Below are 24,192 nucleotides of genomic sequence, written 5' to 3'. Positions count from 1 at the left end.
CATGGGAATCTGCTGTTTGCAGCGTTCAACAGAGGAATTTGAACAATATTCAGAAGCTGCATCACTTGAATAGAATTCTATTCCGGTTTCTAATTACGCATTATAAGGAGCTAATTTAATGTTATCAGTTTCAACACTGTCTGTCCCTGTTCCTTTTTAGCTCTGATGTTCCAGGCTGTGAATCTACTGTAACAACTCTTTAGGGTAAAATTTTATAGGAAAACACTTCTTACACAAAATTTTATCAGCAGGCACACACACTAAGGATGATGTTTTATTTTTTGCAAATTAAAGAATTAAAATTCAGCAAGTGTAACTGTCAAAAAAATTTTATCTTTTTTTCTTGTGGAAAATATTAAATTTGCTAAAATAGCTAAAATAGCAAAGAACATATGAAACTGTAAACCAAATATACAACTTTTATAGTGCTCTTCAGATAGTGCAATTGACATTAAGCAAAGTCCAAGCCATAATGCAAATAGCCCATGGTTCAATCACTGTGCTGCTATCGAACAGTTGCTCATTTCATGTGCCGTTCCTTTTACAGTGCTCATTTATTGACTGCAACTAAATGGATGCAAAGCTGCATTCTGGCAGTGAACAATGTGTTAACATGGTGTCAACTGTTTTTTTTTTTAATAAATATAGTGATAAAATATATATTTGAATGTTTTAACAAAATATCAATGTTAATTTGTTAAATGTTAAGAAATTCCTCACATAGGCACTTAAATTAGTAAAATTGGTAATTGGCATGCACTGCTACATGCAGAAATTGATTTAATTGGGGCATTACATATAAGTTTTTTTGTGTGTAATGGGAATTTTTTTTGTATGTAATGGTAATTTAAGGGGAATTTCCATATCTGAATTTACAAAAGGGCAAGTCTACAGCAATATATATACAAAACAACCTTTAATAATAAAATAATAAGATGCTCACCACAGGTTTTTTTGCTTTGTACATTTCCCCAACCAAAAGGAGAGCAGACACGGTTAAGACAGCACCCAGAAACATAAGAATTTTAGCATATCTGAGGGAAAAAAAAACAAAAACAAATCAAGCTAGGGTTTATAATGGGTTTCAGGACCTAAAAACAACGGAAAAAAGTTCATATAAATATACAGTAGAAAGTCTACATAAAGACCCCCCCCCCAAGGGAACGAAAAAAACGGTTGTTATATTGATTGTTCATAAAACAGCATGAAATATTATAATGTGTAGGATGTTAAAAAGAGGGTTGCTATAAAGAGCTTCGACCGAATGTCCCAAATTGCTTAATTGGAACATATGCTTAGTCCTTATTTTTTGTGTTCCAGAAATAAACCAGAAAAACACCTAATAAACTACAAGATGGCCAAAAATTAACTTTACAACTCTCATTTCAAATAATTCCTATAATAAAAACAAAACAATAAATATTTTAACATAAATGCTTTATTTGAATCTTGCAATTATTTGTAGAATATAATGTCAGCCAAATGGCCACCTCTTGCTGCCACACAAATGTGAGCTCTTTCAAGAGCATTTCTCATAACATTTACACAAATTTCAGGCGATATTTCAACTATTGCTGCTCGAATATTGTTCTTTAGTTGTTCAATCAACGTTGGCTTGTTGGACAGACATGTCCTTTAAGATAACCCCCACAGAAAAAAGTCTGCAGCAGTTAAATCTGGCAATCTTGGTGGCTAGTCGATGTCACCGCTTCTGATTAATCGGTGTGGAAACATTCTCTTCAAAATTTCAATTGTGGCTCGTGCTGTGTGACATGTAGTGCCATCTTTCTGAAACCACGTTTTCCAAACTAAGTTCATCCAATTGCTGCGACAGAAAGTTCTCGATCATGGCAAGGTAGTGGTAGCCATTCACAGTTACAGGCATTACCTGCAGCGTCTTCGAAGAAATAAGGTCCAATAACACCTCCTGACCAAATTGCACACCACATTGTCACTCTGAGAGGCTGTAATGGTCGCTGATGAATCACTTGTGGATTTTCAGTGCCCCAATAGCTGCTATTCTGTTTGTTAACATAACTGCTGAGGTCAAAATTGGCTTCGTCAGTCATTATGATTTTCTCATTAAAATTTGGGTTTTCGTTAGAGATGAGTAAGATTGAATTACTGTAGTTGAGACAGTGTTCATGGTCTCGAGGCTGAAGTCCTTGAATCAACTGTAACTTATATGGATACATATGCAAACCTACCTTTTTTTGAGAATATTCTGCAGACAACCGTGAAATTCCAATTTGTTGGAAAAGTCGTCTTGAGGACGTTGTCGGTTCTTCAGCTACACTTTTACGCACGATTTCAGTATTCTCCACTGAGCGTGCACTTCTAACGTGGCCTGACCTTGGTCTATCTGCCACAGCACCACTTTCCTCGAAATTAGCCACTAAATGAGTAATTGTGGGTCTGGAAGATGTATTGTTTCTGCCAAGAATTGGACGCAATTTTCTGAGGGTCACCGTTACTGACTACTGATTTTCGTAGTACGTTTTAATAATAAGAATGCATTGTTGAATCTTTAAGCACTCCATAACAAATTTGCCGTGTCTACACTGCTCGACAGTCAAATCAAAATGATGGCTGTTATAAGTTGTAAAGTTATTTTTTTGGCCACCCTCTATAATAAATACCTAATAACTCTCGTGATGTATGCAAGCATTACTTTTACCCATTTGATCAGATAAAAATGAAGCTATATTATCCTTGTTTGCCTTCCAGAACAAGCAGTGTGGCTGAAAAAATATGTATCATGAATGTCACTGGCAAAATTGCTTGCTTTACCTTCATTCAAATGTATCCCATCTCTACAAAATGTTACTATCTACAAACAAGTGTAGACCATGCTGATAAAAAATTTCTCCCAGAAGCCCTGCAGTCCCTCACACTGTTAGTTAATCCACAAGGCTTTCAGCATACTGTGCCTGGGCAAAATTAGACATACACGTGCTGAAAAAATGCTGAGTTTCAGCATTTTTTCAGCATGGTCCTATATTTATCCAAAAAATCTGTGGTTCTTACACATTTAATATTATCAGTCACCCACACATATAACAATACTCTCTTTATCCCCTTTAAAATCTAGCAATCTGTTTCTCCTGACAGACACCCTGGTTATTGGCCCCCATATTTATTACAAGAAAACTATCTATTTCCCAATACACTTGATTATTCTGTTTGTTTGTTTGTTTGTTATTTGGTTTTTAGGAGCATTAGCAACTAAGGCCATAGCTGTTGGAATGATGTAGAGCTGTTGGAATGAGTACAGAGAAGGGCAACAAGATTAGTGAATGGAACAAAGGGTTGCTCTTACGAAGAAAGGCTTAAGTTTTGCAAATTACAGAGTCTGGAGACTAGGCATCAGCTAGGTGATCTGATTGACGTGTATAAATCCTTGAATGGCTTGGGCATGATCAATGCTGATGGGATTCTTCCTCTTGCTTAGAATAATCACCTGAGAGGGCATAAATTCAAATTGAGGAAAGACAGATGTAGGACAGATGTGTGGAAGTTTGCCTTTAGCCAGCGGGTAGTTGATTGGTGGAACAGACTTCCATCCTTTGTTGTGGAAGTTGATAGCCTAAATAAATTTAAGGCTGGGCTGGATAGGTATTTGGGATGAACGGAGGGATGAAATGGGAGCAAAAAAAAAAAAAAAAAAAAAAATTTTTTTTTTTTTTTTTTTGGCTGATGCTGCATAAGCTTGCTTTCTTGCATCATATGCCTCTACTAATGCTAATAACTTTTAATTTGAGACTGGTATAAACCTTACATAAAAAAAAAAAAAAAAACAGTTGAGCAATGATTACCAGCTAGATTGACCTTTGAACAGATACCACAGGAATGTATTTAAAGAGTGATAACTAGTACGAGAACAGCCTATGACCATTCCTGCCTAAGTTGCAATATCTTTGGATGAAATATCCAATGTGAATCTTATAACCACTATTAAGGTAAGAATTAAACTAACAATAATATTACAGTAATTAAGCAGTTACCAAAACTTTATTTACTCTGAACTTTATCTACTGTGAACTTAGAAATTTAAACTTACAAGGTACTGAAAAGAATATAACTTAGCAGAATTAGTTTTAGAAAAGGTAAGACAAATTTAAAAATATTACAGAAAATAACTTCACAAAATTACCAAAATTAAATTTATAAAATTACAGTAAGAAAATCCAAAATATTTAAATAAATTAAGGAAAAACTAGGGAAAGGTTGAATATAACCCTGTCAAGTTCCCTGCCAACTCCAATTCTTCCTACTACTATGTATGGGTTGAAATTAAAGAAGACAGAAAATAGGCTGACATGAACTTGAATTTCTGCAGATTATAATTTTCAAGAAATACATAAGGAATATAATTCTAAAGAACAAAAGCAGAAGGCATAAATGAGGAAAAGTCAGTTGTGGTATGAAAATGAACTGTGAATGCACAATGACTGCTTGCAGCACATGTTTGGATTTGTTAGGAAAAGTAATGAATTACAGATGCCAATACAGAAGAACAGTGCTCACAGAAGTATCTACAGGAAAGGCATATAGCAGAAACTGAATGTTTTATAAGACAGAGAGAGTGAAGAAACTAACAGATAGGTTATTAATTTTAATTAATCTGACTGTCTTCTTCTGAATAAAGCCTAGAAGCTTGAGAGAGGTTTTATGGACACCACCACAGATGTGAGAATAATCCAGGATAGAGTGGGTTTGAGATTTGTACAGTCAGCAGCTATTTAGAAGAGCAGTAATGCCAAGAGTGAAAAAGAATCCCCAGTTTTGTTTGCTGCAAAGAAGAAACATTTGTGATGTGCTTATGCTAAGGCACAATGCAAATCAGGGTAATCCCCAAAAGGAACACAATCTTGGCTAGATATCTGAAAATAATCAAGATGAGCACTGAAGCAGTAGACTTTTGTGTGCTGACAGGACTTGAAGACAGGACTTCAATTTAGAAGGACTGAAGTTAAATAAGTTTTCTTCACACTATTGGAAAATAACCTGGAGATCAGCATTTAAGAAATTGGTAGTGGATATTCAATACGGTGAAGCTGTTCGAAAGTGGAGTATACCGTATTATCATCAGTGAAACTATGAATAGGATTTCAGTCAGTGGTCATTAATACACAAGGAAAAGAGTGGGACAAAGAACTGAGCCTTGGAAACACCCTTAGTTGAGAAGTCAGAAGAGGCAATTCACCTGAAGTAGAGTTAAAGAGAAAACTGGCTACCCAATTGCAAAAAAAAAAAAAAAACAGTTGATAATCCAGGGGCTTGTTTAGAAGATCTCTATACTAAATATTATCAAAAGTATTAGAAATTCAAGAGAAGCTGCTTGAGTTTCACCAAATTTTTCCATTAAATCTGTCCATCAGTGATGAGTAACATAAGCTAATAATATCACCAGCGGACTGACACTGGCAGAATCTATACTGGTGATTACTGATCAGATGGAAGGTTTTGATACAGTTTAAGAGTTAGCAGTTGATGGATCTCTCCATTATTTTGGAAGTAGAGGCAAGTGCAACAGGATGATAACTGGAAGGAAGAAATTTGTCTTCCTTTTTAGGAATGCTGAATGAAGAAATTTCCGTGTATAAGGAAAAAACACCAGCAGAAAAAGAACATGTAAAAGGGTAACACAAAACAAGAGAAGAGGTTTGGAGAACAAGTGGAGACATGCCATCTTAGAATCAAGATTGTTCGAAATTCTAAAAACTTGTCAGAAAGCATCAAGTTGTTTGTTATTTGTTTTTTTAGGAGCATAACAACTAAGGCCACATTGCTCCGGGGATATTCGGTGGTCATTCCCTGACCTTTCCGCATCCTCCGTATCTGGTGGTCACGGGCTCGAACCCCAGTCTAATCAAGAAGCTTGTGCTATGTACTGCTGCTCCTGCCCACCTGGCTACGGAGGTGCCAGAAAGCATCAAGTGAAGTCTATTTGGTACTGTAGGAAGTGGTTTAACAGAATCACTGATAAAATAGTAAGGCAGCTCTAACTTTAGCTGAAAATGTAACACAGCTTTCAGGTTGTACTGGAGGAAAGCATATAGATGGACAGCCCCATGTGCACTGGAAATGGTCGAACTGGTCTGTGCACTGGAACAGAGAAAAAAACTGGAAGCTGTTCCCTTGTCAAATAATGTAATACATTCTAGAATAGTTGATATGTCTTTTAATATTTTTAAGCAGGTCATCGAGGAAATGGCAGCCTCGCCATTCCCCTTCAGTAGGCCAACAGCTTTGCCAAGTGATCAGAATGTGCAACAACCATTTGGACAAAAAATAACTTTTCTTCTCATAGCCTGATAAACTTAGTTTGGACTGCTTTACAATTGTTGCAAGCTTTGGAATAGGCAGAAAATGAACCTGGAGATCTAAACTGGGGGCTCGAACCCCAGTCTAATTCAAGAAGCTTGTGCTATACACTGCTGCTCCTGCCCACCTGGCTACCGAGGTGCCAGAAATCAAGCGAAGTCTATTTGGTACTGTAGGAAGTGATTTAACAGAATCACATAACAGCCTTAGCAAATTTATTTAAAAACAATGGTTTAGATCAGGGTTTCTTAACCAGGGGTCCGTGGAAGGATTTCAGGGGGGTCTGTGAGCTTGGATGGGAAAAAAATTAATTCATTAATTTACTTCACTTATGAATGTATGTAATAAATTACAATTGTATTAGCTGTATCTGTAGTCACCAATAGAAATAACAGATATTTTCATATCATATTATAGTTATTGCATATCTCGAAAAATTGCTTTCGCTCATCATTACTTTGACAGTTATTAGACCTGCCGCTAGATTGCACTTGATTGCAGTCATGCTGTGGACAGACTATCGTGCGACATAGTTGGCAAACTATCCAGCAAATCAGCACCTAGTAGGCCACTTTTAACACGAATAGACACGCTGGCTACGAGTGTAAACCAGGTATGTTCAAACATATCCTACGGTTTAGATAACAGTTGAAGTGTGTAATTTAACCTTTTCGCTGCTATGTGCCTGTCGATGCATAGAGTCTTCATATATGTCTTTCTTAGTTGCTAATATTGCATTAATTATTTTTACATTAATTATTTAACATTTGTTACAGACCAAATTTAAGTTGAAATGTAAAAATAATTAATGCAATATTAGCAACTAAGAAAGACATATACAAGGACTGTATCCGTAGCCGAGTGGGCAGGAGCGGGAGTGCAGTAGCACACGCTCTTTGAGTAGACCGGGGTTCAAGCCCCTGACTGCTGAATACGGTCGATCTGCCAACCCGCATTGGACCAGCGTGGCAGATTATGGTTCATTTCCCTCAGCATGAATTGTTGAGGCTTCCACCCTGCAGTGGGTTGATAATGGCTGCACTTTACTTTATGCATCGACAGACACACGGTGGGCGTGCATACATCCCTGCAGGGACACTTCCAAAACTTGGATTTGCCATTTCACGAAAACCTTTTCTTGAAGCATCCTATAAAGTTGCTTACCGGATTGCCAAGCAAAAGAAGCCCCACACTATTGGAGAGACTTTAGTAAAGCCATGTGCACTGGAAATGGTCGAACTGGTCTGTGCACTGGAACAGAGAAAAAAACTGGAAGCTGTTCCCTTGTCAAATAATGTAATACATTCTAGAATAGTTGATATGTCTTTTAATATTTTTAAGCAGGTCATCGAGGAAATGGCAGCCTCGCCATTCCCCTTCAGTATGCAATTGCATGAAACTACAGATATTTCTCAATGTAGCCAGCTCCTTGTTTTTGTTCGCTATGTGCATGCTGACGCCATCAAAGAAGAATTCTTATTTTGTGAGTCTCTTTCGGAAACTACAAGGGCCGTTGACGTTTTCGAAATGGTAAAAAGTTTTTTTTACAAACAAAACTTTGAATGGAAAGGAAAACTTCATTCTCTTTGCACTGATGGAGCTCCTGCGATGCTTGGTAATACATCTGGTTTTGCTACTTTAGTGAAAAAAGAAGCTCCTCAAGTCGTCGTCACTCATTGCTTTTTACACAGACATGCACTGGCAACAAAGACTCTTCCAACAACCCTGAAAGAAGTATTGTCAACAGCCATAAAAGTTATAAACTTTATCAAAAGAAGTTCTCTGAATCATCGTATTTTTAAAAGATTTTGTCAAGAAATGGGAGCAGAATATGAAGTGCTTCTCTACCACACAGAAGTGCACTGGCTTTCAAGAGGACAAGTCTTGAAGCACTTGTTTGAACTAAGGGCAGAAGTTTCACTTTTTTCTGAAAGAAAAAAAAAGAAAAAGAAAGAAAACCCACTCTTGGAACATTTTGAAAGGAAGGGTTGGCTTACCTGGCAGATATTTTTCACCATATGAATGAGATAAATCTTTCCATTCAGGGTCATGAAGTCACCATTATGGATGCAACTGAAATATTACAAGCTTTCTTCGCTAAGTTACCAATATGGAAGAAGAGAGTAGATATTTTTGAGTTGTTTAGCAGCAGCTCTCTAATTTTTGAACAGGGCTCACTGATTATTTTGGAAATCTGAAGGAATACGTTAACAGTATTGTCATAATTTGACTTCTTCATAAATTAAATTAAATTAAAAAATTTATCTCTTTAAACTTTTACGGTAATTAATTCATTCAGCAGCTTATTATAGCGGAACTCACCTCAAAATCTGTGATTCAAATTTGAAATTCATAGGAAGTGAAATGTAAAAGGAATTTAAACTGTATAAAAACTTAAAAACATGCCCTGAGGAAGGAGAAGTGTACTACTTTTTCCCAGGTTGTCATCTATAAAAGAAAATCTGGAACAGGGTACGAAAAACTGAGAGTCCCAATACAAGACTTTTGATATTGTCCTCATCAGTTGGTTTATGTGATGAAAAAAGGAGGTAACCGATTTATAGCATTTCAACTCCAAGGATGCACAACTGTATCACATGTGGGGAACTTAACACGTGTTAGGCACCATATCGGTGAAAGGTTTGTCAGTAGTTTAGTGTTTAATACCTCATATGAAGTGTTCTGTCGAAACCACTCTATAGCTAAGGCTTCATATTGTATGAAGTAGTAATTGGAATTCATAAGTAGCTACTTCATAACTAGCTTGTAATTGGAATTCAACCTGATTAAAGTTATTGTAAGGCACCTCCGTAGCCAGGGAAGGAGCAGCAGCAGTGTGTAGCACACGCTTCTTGATTAGACCGGGGTTCGAGCCCGTCATCGCCAAATACGGAGGATGCAGAAAGGTCAAGGAATGACCACCGCATATCCCGGAGCAATATAGCCTTAGTTGCTAATGCTCCTAAAAACCAAATAACAACAACAACAAAGTTATTGTGGAATCTATTAATGGGTTGTGATTAAAAGGTTGTGCATGCTGACTGAATTCAGTAACGGAATGGTTGTTCAGTAACAGAATTTTAATGAGTTCAGTAATGGAATGGTTGGATTTTAGACTATTATTAAAATCCAATAAGATAAACAATATAATAAGATATATAATATTGTTTGTATCTTGAATGTTGTATTTTTACGTTTGTCTGTAATTGCTGAAGAAGGTTCCTAGTCTATTGTACGAAGGAGAAACTAGTGTGATGTCTGTGCCTGAAAAAATGCTCCAAAGTTGTCGAGTAAACTCACTATGGTATGAGAGTGTTACTGGTATTCTGTGTGTATAACCATTGTCTGTTCTATTATGTGAGGATTATTAATTCTATTTTTTACTCTAGTTATAGTATCCTGTATTAGTTGTTTTTGGCATTTCCTTGTAATAAAGGTTTTAGTTAAGTATTATAGTTCTGTTTCTATATCTCCTTGTGAGTGACTGCATTTTACGGCATTATAAATCTGGTTGTATAAGACTGTTTTTTTTTTTTTTGCACTATAAGGATGGTGAGAATGAGAAAATTAACAGTACTTCAAGCCTTAGCTGAATAATTATTATATAACTTTTAAGGTAAGAAATTGATTTTGGTTTTAATCAAAAATATTTCTGATTCTTGTTCATTTAGTTCTAATTATACAAGTTACTCTATTATAATGGTCTCTGTAGAATTAAAGATAATTTTGAATGTTAAGATATACACTGAGTGGACAGAAATCATGGGATACCTGCTAGTAACAGGTAGGCCCACCTCTTGCCCAGATAAGGGCAGTCACATGGCGAGGCACTGAGTCGACTAGTTCACAAAAGCGTTCCACAGGTATTTCCATCTATGCTTGCTGCACTGCTGTCCATAATTCCATCGCATTCCTGGATAGAGGATCCAAAACTCTAACAGACCTATCCACAGCAACCCAAAGATGCTCTACACGGTTCATGTCCGGTGAACAGGGAGGCCATTCCATGGTGGTAAAATCTGCAGAATGCTCTTCGAACCATGTTCTAGTCACCATGGCTCTGTGGGGAGGTGCATTGTTCTGCTGGAAGATTCCACTGCCCTGTGGGTGCACGATGACCACAAAGATGACTGTCATCCTTGCAGACCACCTGCAAGGATGGACACGCAACCTGGACCATTCAGAGCTGCGTCTAGAAGTACCAGAGGTCCCAATGTGTGCCAGTTGAACATGCCCTAGACCATCCACCTGCCTGAACAGTTCCTTTTAACGAGTTCAGTAATGGAATGGTTGGATCTTAGACTATTATTAAAATCCAATAAGATAAACAATATAATAAGATATATTATATTGTTCATATCTTGAATATTGTATTTTTACGTTTTGCACGAAGCTATGCACCTGACATGACAGGTGCTTAGCTTTGTGCGGTTTCAGCCAGATATGCACCCTCCCGTCCGCTCGAAATGACTGGAAATGGGACTCGTCTAACTAGGAGACCCGTCTCCAATCATTCAAGGTTAAGTGCCAATGTTCTTTCACCCAGTTTAGGCATAGAGTCCTGTGTTGTGGTGTTAGCAATGGGACTCTGATGAGTCAGCAGATCCCATAACCTACTGTGGCTAATGATCACCTGATGGTCTTTGTGGAGACCTTTCTGGCACCTCCCTCATTGAAGTCGGCAATGATTTTCACCATTCTCACCCTCCAGTGAAGCAAGGGGGCTGCTGTATCTCCTTTCTAAGGATGCGACTAAGGAATGTCTTGGCTTCACGCTAGATCCAGCTAACAACCTAAAAATAGAGAAGAAAAGACTTTGACTCATATCTGCTGCAAGTGTGGCAGAGGTGCTGAAACGATTCAACCAAAGGTGAAATCACAAGAAAATTCATACTGGACATCTGTAAAGTTTACCCCAAGCTGCCCCACAATGATTTTTGCCTGGATTATATGCCTCTTACCAGGACATGGAGCAATCAAGGCCAAGCTCTGTGCTCTAGGCATTGAAGAAGATCCTACATGCTCCTGTGGTGGCCTAGAGAGCTGGCAGCATATTATGCATGAGTGCCAACTTTATGATGACTGGATATCAAAGGTATAACCCCAAAAAGGCAAACAGGCAGTTTTTTGCAGAATATAGAGCAGCTCAGCTGCAAAAACAGGAAAATGAGTGGTCTAGATCAGGCAACTGTAGCCCAGACAAGCAAGCACTGACTATGACAAACATTTTAACAAAAACAGCATATCTGTCTATCCCACGGAAAAAAACCGAGGAAGCAGGCAGTCCCCTGAACTGACTGTACTCAGGAGAAGGGTGCACCAGGCGAGGAGAAATTTTTAAAGAGCCAGAACATCTTGGCCACAAAATGAGGTGGATGTACTGAGAGATTCTTACAGAACTCTCAGGAATCAGTATACAGCCCTCATAAGGGACAAATAAAAAAAAAAAAAAAAAAAAAGGGAATGCTGGAGGCACTTGGTGGGAACCACTGGAAACAATAATCCCTGGAGAGTTGTCTACAGAATAGTGACCAACAAGCTGCCAAGAGGAGATGTCTTAGAAACTACTGTCAAACCAGATGGAACCCCAACCCTGTGTTCGGCGGACTCTGTAAATAACATCCTAGACAGTATTATTCAGACCAAAACTGTGGATCATTCCCCCATCCAGCTGGACATTATAAGAAAAAACACTGAATATGACAATGCCAATATTGAACCTCTGTTTACTATAGAAGACTTAGAAATAGCACTATCTAAAACCAAAAACAATAAATGCCCAGGTTTTGACCTCTTAGAAGTTGAGATTATCAAAACATTAGCAGAAATAGCATCAGACGAATTAATAGCACTAAATAATAACTGTATGACAGAAAGTATATTCCCAAAAATATGGAACAAAGCTGTATTAAGATTAATTCTCAAAAACCCTGAGAAACACCCCACTAATCCCAAATCATATAGACCAATAAGCCCTACTCCCTGTACTAGGGAAAATATACGAAAGACTAATATAGAGCAGATTAGCCCAATACTACATAGAAGCAGGTTTACATTCCAACAGTCAATATGGTTTTAGGGCAACTCTACAGAGGATGCAATACACCACCTACTGATAACAGTTAAAAACTCAGAGGAGAAATATATGCAATCTCTATTGACTTTGCTGGGCATTTGACTCACTCTGGTGGCCTAGTGTCCTTAGAAGACTCCGCCAAGCAAATGTCCCACAAAACCTATACAAGATAATAAACTACCTTACAGACAGAAGTGTCTCAGTGCGCACAAGGTTCCAGGAATTGACAAGCCCTGTGAATAAAGGGTGCCCACAGGGTTCAATCCTTGGCCCTTTCTTCTGGAACATTGTTCTGGACAAATTTTTGGCCTTGGATCTGGGCCCTGTGGAAAGCCTGGCCTTTGAAGATGACAATTTTCCTTGTAAAAGGTAAAATGTGAGTGGTTGTAGAACAAAGATCAAATGCTGCCCTCTTGTATCTGCAGGAGTGGACACAAATGCACATACTCAAAATATTGCCTGAAAAAACCAAACAAATACTTCTATAAAAGGCAACTTGGACATAAGAAAATGTTCACAAATTAAAATTAACACAACTACTATAAAAATAGTTACAGAACTAAAATATCTTGGAGTGGGCTTTGATTCTAAATTAACTTTTTATCGAAGTTTAGTGAGAAACGAAGAAAGTGAGAAATTATGCAGGTATGATTGACAGGATTGGTCGATCAGACTGGGGGCTCAAAAGAAAGACCCTGGCAATCATATACTGGTAGGAAGGGGATGCAATGTAGTGTTCCTACCTGTTATCACCTATGGAGCTGGTGCTTGGTTCACCCACTTGGGCATAGTAAGAAACAGGAATAGATTAGAATCGATACAAAGGACAATACTTCTCACCATTACCAGAGCATGTTGCACAGTGAGCATACCTGCGCTACAGTTGCTGGCTAGAGCTCTACCACTTTACCTGGAAGTAGCCAAAAGTGGCTTGTATTATAGACTTAAAAAGGGTATACCCACAGATTTTCTGGGGATAGCTGGTGACATAGACAACACCATTAAGGTTGAAAGAAAAAGAATAGCTACAAAGCTCCATAAGCTATGGCAAACAGAATCGGAACAGGAAACCAGAAGTCTTGTTACCAAAAGGTTTCTGTCACAGGTGACAATGGACAAGCCGAAAACCACCTAAGTGGTATTCCCCTGGACTTTTTACAACATTCATATTGACAGGTCACGGCAATATGAATGTTGTAAAAAACTCCCTAAAGGCAAAACTAACCTCCTTAGAGCTGACTGATGACCCAAATTGCACCTGTGGCAAGAGTGAAGACTGGGCACACATTCTGTATGAATGTATAATTTATGACATCCCCAGAAAGCTAATAACACAAATTGGCCCCCTTCCAAGGGGAGAAGAACATCTATTCATTACAGAAGAGGAAAATTATAAAGCCTTTACAACCTTCACACAGAAAGTATTTGAAATGTGCAGAACTATCCAAAGAATGGCAATTCAGCCCCCCAGCAATTAAATAATAATCCATAGTTAAAATCGCCCATATCTCCCACCACACCCAGATGATGACCTAATAACTGTCGGGACAGCGGTATTCTACACCTTGATATGGCAAAACCAGATTGATCTGGGTACCCCCCAGGACTACCCTGCCATGAGTAGGAACCTGGGGCCACCACACCAAATAAGTAACCATGTGGGGGAGGGAGATGTACAGGCAGCCAGGGAAGCAGATTAGCTGAAAAATATCAGTAAGCTGGTAGGAAGGGTTTTTTTTTTTTTTTTGGAGCATTAGCAACTAAGGCCATATTGCTCCGGGAATATGCGGTGGTCATTCCCTTGACCTTTCTGCATCCTCCGTATTTGGTGGTGACAGTCTTGAACCCCAGTCTAATCAAGAAGCGTGTGCTACTAACTGCTGCTCCTTCCCACCTGGCTACAGAGGTGCCCAGGTAGGAAGGGGATGCAATGTAGAATGAAAGAAGAATGAATAGGCTGGTCACTGAGTGAAAGAGTGAATTAGGAATTATAGTAAAAGGGGGAAAAAATGTCAGTTATTTTCGTGTCGGACCCAACACGAGGGAAAGAGAGTGATTGAATGTTATAGTGAATGGGAATGAGTGGAAGAGCAAATGTAATTGGCTGAAAGAATACAAAGTTAATAATAACTTATACTACTTTATATATATTAACAAACATTTACTAACACAAACACTATCACTGCATTTTCTCCTGGCCTGCAAAAAACTTGTGGCTAGGCCTGCACCACAACTGAAGAATAATAGTAAGTTGAGGTGCCCAAAGAGTGCAGTGCAGAAAGGAAGAGTCCAACAAATGAAATGAAAGCCAGAAGAATGAATGAGAGTGTAAGTGTGTGAGAAAAAGAACACAAACCATAAATGTTACAGTTAAGTTCACACTAACCCTAATTTTAACCTTTTACTCTTTCTTATTTAGCTTAATTATTAAGCATTAGTATTTAAATTACATTATACACCATTGTATCCCCCCCCTGGTGTGGGAGAAAGAGATGGATGAATGAATGAGTGGGAAAATAAAAAAATAAATAATATATATATATATATATATTCTAAATTATAAAAAAAAAAAAAAAGTATAAAAATAGAATGCAAGTAGAGTTAAAACGTGGATTATGAATGAAGTAAATGTGTGTCTCTCCAATCCCCCTCACCTGGTGGGTTCCCCACTGCCAGCTAACATATCTCACCCTTAGAGTGGAATGGGCAGTTTGACTATAATATCGGATTCGACAACCATCACCGATGAAGACATACTGTAGCTTTGCTGCCAACACGCATTTGGCAATCTGAACTGGGTACCCTAACCCGGTTCCCTTTAAAACTCCATCCCCAGGCAGGGGAGGGAGGGAGGAGACGGGTCTCATCAAAGCCAAATTCAAATCAGCGTCAAAAAATTCAACTGCTTTCTTGTAAACCTTTTTTGGTATTTCGAAATTCTAGTGTTCATCACCCCCCCCCCCACTTTATATATATATATATATATATAGGTCTTGCCACTGAAATCCTTGAAATTAGGTGGTGGAGCCTGCCAGAGTACTTAAATAATCTACTGGGTGGCAAAGTGTGGGCAACGGTGGGTCCCAACAACTAAATGGTCAGAGAAACAACAGAACATAACACTACACAACAAGCCACTCCCCACACCCTTTTTAAATCTCTGGCCTCCACAGAGTTCTGTGTCACTTACAAAGAATACAATGCAAAGATAGGGGAAACCCCTGGTGCCATCAGACAACTAACACACTTGTTGTACCTATATACATGCCATGCAGTGGTTTCATCCACTAGCAAGAGGAGTGAGAGCATCGCTTTGCCCAGAAACCCCATGAATTCTGTCCTTTCAGAGTATTTCAGTATTTATCCATTTTAAAACAAAAAAACTATAGTTCTGTTAACAGTGTTTTATGTTTGGTCAAGTCTAACAATGTGAACATTACACACATTGCAATGCAAACTAAAACTAACACAGCTGCTGATACATATAGAAGGAGTGAAACAAGTGGCTTATGAATTTCCAGAAATACATAATGTTTATTATAATTACAAAATACTAAAATGAAAATTAGGTAAAGCAATGGTTTCTTACTTGTTTCTGTTCTCAAAAATGAGTTATTTGACTGGTTATCAATTAGTTTGACGAAGCTAAATGGACATCTGGAAGGCACCTGATTTTCCACAGGATTCAAAGTTAAACATATACAGTTTAATATGATCCATGGAAGCAAAATTTAGCTAATACTCTAATATGCAGAGGTATGAAGTTTACTACATATTTAAGAAAGAAGACTTGACATTGACAAGCTGTTTTGGAGAAGGTTAATTTGCTAAATTTTCTTAATATCCATCGTGATTGCATACTGTTGTGGAATTGGCATACTGTCATTGTGAGGGATTTACTGAATGCAGTTACAGATAACCAATCTTGTGCTTATTCTTTGCTGAGAATCCCGTTACAGTCACATTACAAATTTGACTATCACCATTGTGGTGTTTTGGCTCCCTCCATCCCCACATCATGGAGGAAGCCAAAAGACCACGATCATTCTGATCACTTAGAACAGTGCTTCTCAAACTTTTTTGGATCACCCCCCCCTGGTTGGATCACTTCTCCCCTAAAAAAAGCCCTCACCAGGGCTTTTTTTTAGCCCACTAATATAAAGTGAAGCTAAATAACTGAAATGAATATTTGTCTGTTTGCCTCCAAAAACGTAAATGCAGCCCTGCACATGTGTGTGAATTATAAATAAAACTATTTACTGCACTTTATTCCTTCTTCGTAAAAAATTACAACTACATAAATAAAGTCAGTTGTAGTCACTTAAATTAAGTCATAAAAATTAAAGTTAATTACATAAGTCATGATATTAATGGAAATAGTTAATTATATTTTAATATTTAATGCGATGGATGAGCTTGGTGGAGATTTATTAGCTTATCAATATTAGGTTTAATATTTGTAAGCAGAAGTCGTAAATCACCAAGTTTAACAACATCCAGACAATTTCTTTGTTTTGTCAGCAATTAAGATACAGCATTGAAATCTGTTTCGACTAGATATTCATTTTCAAGGGATAGTTAGTCTGTAGCACATTGACACGGGTGGCTAAGGCTATTTGTCTGTTCAGCCTAATCATATCATTTATGTAGTCAGCATTTGGTCAAAGCAATTAAAGGTGCAAATTATTGCAAGCCACCTGTTACACACAATCATACCTAACGCCCCCCCTGTCATACACCGTCATGCCTATCGCCCCCCCTTCATGCCTAACACCCCCATGGATAATTCAAACACTCCCCAGGGGGCAATATCGCTCACTTTGAGAAGCACTGACTTAGAAGATCAAATTTGCTGAATCCATCATGATTGTATGCCATTGTAATATAGTTAGGAAAGAGCCATACACCTAGCAGAATTTGTTGGGGTGATTTTTACACTTTCAAGGCATGATGATGAATGTATTTCAGTGATTCATTAGATCTTAACTGAAACAATTTATAATCAAATAATTAAATTATGAAATAACAGGATATAGATATATTCCAATGATTACAGAAGCACGAATTTATAAACAGTAATAATAAATATAGATTAATTATATTCATTTAGGTTGACTGAATAGGTACAAGAATAATCATTGTCTCATCACAAAAACTGGACATGCTAGAGGAAAACTAAAATAAGATTGGGAATTAGTGTCCAAAGAGTCAATCTAGCCCACATTTTTTTTTCCCCAATGAAGAATATCTGATATGAGATTCCAAATTATTGTCTGTGACAGGGAATATCAGAGTGAGCATATGCACAAGTACCACCTTTGAAACAGAAGGAATCATAAAGCAAATAGTTAGCACAAATGAAATTAGTAATAGTTGAGGCAATTGATAATAATTGAGATTATTAACTAAGAAATTATGAAATTATCAACTAAGAATAGGAAAGTTTAGAGCTTTTCACAGATACGTTTATTCTGTTAGTGTGATTATTCATAATGCATAATGAAGTGAAAGTAATAGGATTTTATTTGAAGGGGGGAAAAAAAACCACAAAAACAATGGTTGTATGGGATGTTCATTCTTCATTACGAGTGTTCACCTGTGCCAGCTATATGATTATTAATTAATAATATATTAATATATTAATTTATTTTTAACTTTCTTTATTAGTAAATTAATAAGAGGAGTATACCTCAATATAGTACGTGGAACACTTCCGTATGATACCCTCCAGAAATTAAAACGGAAAAAACGACAACTTACCGGTACATTAAAGTAAAATATAAATAATTAAAGTAAAATATAAATAATTAAATAATCAATTTAACACAATTCAAAATCAATTCAAAACAATTAAAATTCAAATTAACACAATTAAAAGAATCTAACGAAAATATTGAATCTAACGAAAATATTGAAAACGATTTTCCTTCCTGAAGCTGACAATGCTTTTCGACCGACTGTCGTGATCACAGGAATTTTCATTCCTGTGATCACGACAGTCGGTCGAAAAGCATTGTCAGCTTCAGGAAGGAAAATCGTTTTCAATATTTTCGTTAGATTCAATATTTTCGTTAGATTCAATATTTTCGTTAGATTCTTTTAATTGTGTTAATTTGAATTTTAATTGTTTTGAATTGATTTTGAATTGTGTTAAATTGATTATTTAATTATTTATATTTTACTTTAATTATTTATATTTTACTTTAATGTACCGGTAAGTTGTCGATTTTTTCGTTTTTTCCGTTTTAATTTCTGGAGGGTATCATACGGAAGTGTTCCACGTACTATATTGAGGTATACTCCTCTTATTAATTTACTAATATTATTATCAACGTAGAACATATTGAGTATTACAGCTCTGATTCATACTATCAAATTAACTTTCTTTATATAAAATCAATTTACGTTTGTTTCTGAAGTATACCAATGATGTTTTTAGATTAAACATTGGAGAGGAAACAACTTCTCACTCAGGGAAAAAAATGCCATTAATTAAGCAAAATTTAAATTACAAAATTATAAAATCTAAACAGTAATACTTAGTATTTTGGCATCAAATTCAAAAAGTTCCGCTTATATATAGCAAACAACCTAAACCTAAAATTAAGCGAGATAGACCCCAATGCCTTTTAACTGAAACATTTTGTATTATACAAAACTTTTATGTACTTTTATATTATAAATACTGACATCTGTGTTATCAGTGTGAGAGTGCACACGCATTTCAGATTTTAGCCAACATGGTTGCTAAATACAGTTAATGACTTATTATTGTCAAAATTATTGGTTGTATACTCCTCTAGTCTATGTAGTCATGCTGGAGTATAAAAAGAATACATATATTTATTTTTTTACATTATAATACAAATACAAACTTTTATATTTTCTTATCTACTAAATTATTTTTCTGCAGCTATGATATATATATTCATTGTAATAACTGTACATTTCTTCAGTTTTTGATGGAAATAGGTTATTAAACAGAAAAAAAAAAAAAAAAAAAGGAAAAATAAGGTAAATTGCAGCCATTATCAACCCACTGCAGGATGGAAGCCTCCTCAACAATTCATGTTGACAGAAATGGACCATAATCTGCCACACTGGTCCAGTGCGATTTGGCAGATCAACCGTATTTAGCAGTCAGGGGCTTGAACACCAGTCTACTCAAAGAACGTGTGCAAACAATAATTAATAGTTTATATTAATTATTGTGCATATTTTATTTTGACTGAAAAAAAAAAAATTTTAATTCGAGAATAGTATCAAATTACACAAAAATTATATAGGTGGTAAATATGTTTTCAACTAGTTTTGTTCAGGAAAAGTTGTTTTGATTTCCATAGTGGAGGGAGGAGATTAGAAAATAATATTTGGTAAAAGGAAGTGTCAGACTCAAAAATGTTGGCAACTGATGTATAAATAATATATATAGCTTTTTTTTTACATTTATACATATTATATAGTGTGTGCACATGTAATCTGTACAACTTGGAATAATTATAAGTTTGAAGTGCATAATGCAATGTGGTTTTTGCACATTGTAAAGCAATTGAAGTTTATTACAATGGATTCTTTTTTTATGTTCCAACTAACTGAGCAACCCCAAAACCCAGAAAATGAACTACATCCCAAGAGAAGGCATAGTGTGCATCATGGATGTCAGATAATATACAAAAGGACACCACCAAGTAGACCATCAATACGTAATAGCATAAAATTGTAGAGATTGGAAGTTTCTCACAGCAGCCAGGATCCAGGCATAGAAGCATGAGCTAAGGATGTGAACAGATCAGAGAATCATTCGTATGCAGTCCTCAGAAATTTGTATGCATATATGACTACATTGTGTACCAAAGGAAGTACACACAATATGGAAGATCACTAATGCTGCTTCAACAATCAATGTACTCATGCTCAAGAAAACATGGAGAGAGCTAGAGTATTGCCTAGATATTCTCTGGATGACAAGGTGGACTTGCAGTGACGTGGACTAATGACAATAAGCAAACAAATTGTAAGATATTTTCCGCAATAAAGTAAACCCCATTAAAATCAGTATTCTCATTTCCTTTTCACAGCAATTCTAAGTTGTAAAGGTTTTGCGTGGTCACCCTGCAATATACACTGAGTTTCTAAATTATAATGACAAAATTATAGGGGCAATACCAAAATAAGTAAAAAATTCTTATAAACATAGATCCAATTCTGAGCTTGTATCTGAGCTCTCTCATGAAGTTCTCTATTGATGGCAAATACTATCTATAGAGAACTTAATTAAAGGAATCTTTCTGCATAATAACTAGTTGTATTTCTTTGACCTTTAAAGTACAAAAGAGCCTGTTTGCAATGATTCTAACAGCCTGTTGATTATACCCATGAGTAATGGGCACAAAGCTGTTCACTGAGGAGTGAAGTTTCACTCTTCATTTTAATTCTCAACTCACTTTCCTCTTGCCTCTGGAGGGATCAGAGAACCAGATCCCATTCTGCTAACATTGTGGAAAGACACATTTGGAAGTGTGGTTTGGTGGTGTGGGCTAAAACCTTCATATAGGTAAAACAGTTCATGTTGAGAATGCAACTGTTAATACCAGAAGTATCAATCCCATTCATGTGTAAAAGACTATGAAAACTCGGTGAATTAATCCTTACACAAGAAGGGGAATTGATACTTCCATCACTAATCAGTGAGGGAGGGCCTGTGACTGACAATCTTCTTGCCTAGAGGCTCCTAAACAAACTGTATTGGATTATGGTTTGGTGATATGGCTGGCCAGTCCATATGGGCTATAATCTCTCTCTCTGAAGGTATTTCATTAGGAGAATTCTGTGAGGACATGAATTACTGTCCTTTGAAAAAATGGCTTGGACCCACTGATGCTGCGAAAGGGTGAACAAAAGGATTATAAATCTCACCTCAATATTAAGAGCTGTGAGAGTTTCTCGCAGGAACACATGGAAATCTGTATGGACAATGACAGTGATTTCAGCACACACTATTAAATAATTTCCTCTAAACGTGTTTTTTTTAGCATTAGAAGGGCACATGATGCAAAAAAGATAGCTTATATAGCATCAGCAAACACACACACACACACACACACACACACACACACACACACACACACACACACACACACACACACACACACACACTTCTCATTTCACCCATTCACTCGCTCCAAATGTATGTCTAGATCTCACAATGTTAGCAGAACCTGGTTCTCTGCTCCCTCCAGATGAAAGTGGGTTGAGAATTCAAATGAAGACTGAATCTTAACCCATCAATGAAGATCTCTATGCTAATTGCCCCTGGGTCTAGTGAACAGGTTGCCAGTCTGTTCACTAGATCAAAGAGCAATGGGCATGGACAGTCACCTTTTGAAATTAAGGCCAAGATAAATGTCATTCTGTGTGAAGATGCCGTGACAACAGCCTTGTACAGCCAGAAATAAACTATTCACACACTTTGTACATTAGCATAGGCACATGATGCAAGAAAGCAAGCTTATATAGCATCATCCAAAAAAAAATAATAATAATAAAAATAAAAACCCCCTTCTCATTTCACCCATCCACTCGCTCCAAGTGTTTGTCTAGTTCTGCCTTGAATCTATTTAAGCTATCAACTTCTACAATGACAGACAGATGGAAGTTTGTTCCAGCAATCAACCACCCGCTGGCTAAAGGCAAACTTCCACACATCTATCCTACAACTGTCTTTCCTCAATTTGAATTTATGCCCTCTCAGGCAATTATTCTGAGCAAGAGGAAGAATCCCATCAGCAATGAACATGCTCAAACCCTTCAAGGCTTTATACAACTCAATCAGATCACCTCGCAGGTGCCTAGTCTCCAGACACTGTAATTTGCAAAACTTAAGCCTTTCTTTGTAAGAGCAACCCGTTGTTCCATTCATGAATCTTGTTGTTCTCTGTACTCATTCCAGCAGCTCTACACGTGTCTTAAAATGAGACCTCCAGACCTGTATACAGTTCGCAAGGTGTGGCCTGACCACTGCTTCATACAAGGGGATAATCATCTCTTTATCCCTGCTAGAAAAATTCCTGTGTATCATGAGCTACTCTTGCAGACTATCTACACTACTCAGAAAACTTCGTATCTGCCTGCACAATTACCCCCAGGTCCTTTTCATTCTCTACCACTGTCAGTGTAGTACCATACAGTTGATATGTTACTCTGGGGTTACTGCTTCCCATATGCAGTACTTTACATTTGTCAATGTTAAATGAGTTGGCATGTCTCAGCCCATTTGCTCAACTTTCACAGATCCTGTTGCAGCAGTGTACTATCATTAACAACTCTGCCAACCTTCGTATCATCTGCAAACTTGGACATTAAACCTGATATATCATCATCAGTATCATTAATAAATACAGAAATGGACACGACACAACACTGAACCCTGGGAGACTCCAGTAATAACATTAGTCCACGAAGAGCAGTGTCCATTGATTACCACTCTGTCTTCTCCCACTCAACCATCCCTTTATCCATTGTAGCAACTTAATGCCATACCTCTCCAATTTGTACAGCAATTTTCCATGTGCAATAGTATCAAAAGCTTTTCTGAAATCCAAGTATATGACATCAAAATTATTTTTGACATTCATTTCCTTTGTGACCACATCAGAGTATCCAATCAAATTTGTCAGACAAGACCTCACTTCAACAAACCCATGCTGCGTATTAACTATTACTGCAGTCTTGTCTAGATGATCCTGCAATGCTTCTTTACCCATTTAATTCCATTATTTTCCCCAGAACACAAGTTAAACTAACAGGGCTGTAGTTACTTGTGTCACCTTTTGAACCCCTTTGTGAATTGGAGATACATTTGCACTCTTCCAGTCCATGGGAAACTCCTCTGAGTCCAAGGAAGCACTCATAATTATGGCTAAGGGTTTGCTTACTTCCTTTGCTGCCTCCTTTAATATAACGGGATAGATCCCATCCACCCTAGGTGCCTTCCTTATGTTTAACTTCAACAATTTCTCCTCCACTTCGCTTTCAGTTATTACAAAATCACTTAGCTCCCTGTTAGAGTTTGATAAACTTCTGGCATTCCCCTCACTGAATAACTCCTTATGTGTGAATGTAAATGCAAAATACTCATTTAGTTTGTTAGCTACCTGAGCATGATCATCAATAGTCAATCCATCTATGTTAAGTGGTCCAATCTGATTCATCCCTTTACTTCTAGAGTTTACATAAGTAAAGAACTCTTTGCATCCTTTGTCAAAGATTTCTCGTAATCTGCCTTTGCCTGCCTAACCTCCTTTGTGAACTGGTTACAGACCAGCTTATATCTATCATAGGCTTCTGTGTCACCTGTTAATTTATATGTATCCCATGCATTTTCTTCTCTGCCACATGTCTCATTAGTTCATCTGACATCCATTCAGGCCTAAACCTTGAACAATATTTCTTATTTGGTATGTAAAGCCTAGTAGCTTCCAAGATAAATTATTTGAATGCTTCCCATTTTTAATTTGCTGTTGGTAACATCATCAGTTGGTCCCACTGTATAGAATTTAAATACTGTCTCAGAGCATCGTAGTCGCCTTTACGAAAGCAAAAACCCTTCCCTTTACCCCTGATGGTAGTTACCTCTTTTAGTAAATCCCACTTGAGCACACTGTGATCACTGCCACCTAGTGGTTCCTTTATCTGAAGATTCGTAATTCATGAAGAATCATTACTGATAATCAGATCAAGAGTATTACTCCCTCTAGTCGCCTCCCAAACATGCCGATGTAGAAAACAAT

General features: G+C 37.1%; 1 protein-coding gene across 1 annotated transcript in view; it reads right to left on the bottom strand.

The window, feature by feature from the left end:
* Positions 1-24,192, bottom strand: part of ND-ASHI (NADH:ubiquinone oxidoreductase subunit ASHI) — a 91,682-nt gene that overhangs the window by 36,081 nt on the left and 31,409 nt on the right. Inside the window, exon 4 of the mRNA XM_090387517.1 lies at positions 944-1,034. Within this exon, the coding sequence (XP_090243643.1) occupies positions 944-1,034 (91 nt within the window). The remainder of the gene's footprint in view (positions 1-943; positions 1,035-24,192) is intronic.

Source organism: Mastigoproctus giganteus, chromosome 13 (genome assembly GCF_048544385.1).
Source record: "Mastigoproctus giganteus isolate SK-2022 chromosome 13, ASM4854438v1, whole genome shotgun sequence".
Taxonomy (NCBI): Eukaryota; Metazoa; Arthropoda; class Arachnida; order Uropygi; family Thelyphonidae; genus Mastigoproctus; species Mastigoproctus giganteus.
Note: the sequence above shows the minus strand (reverse complement) of the source record. Positions and strands in the feature narration are given on the sequence as shown.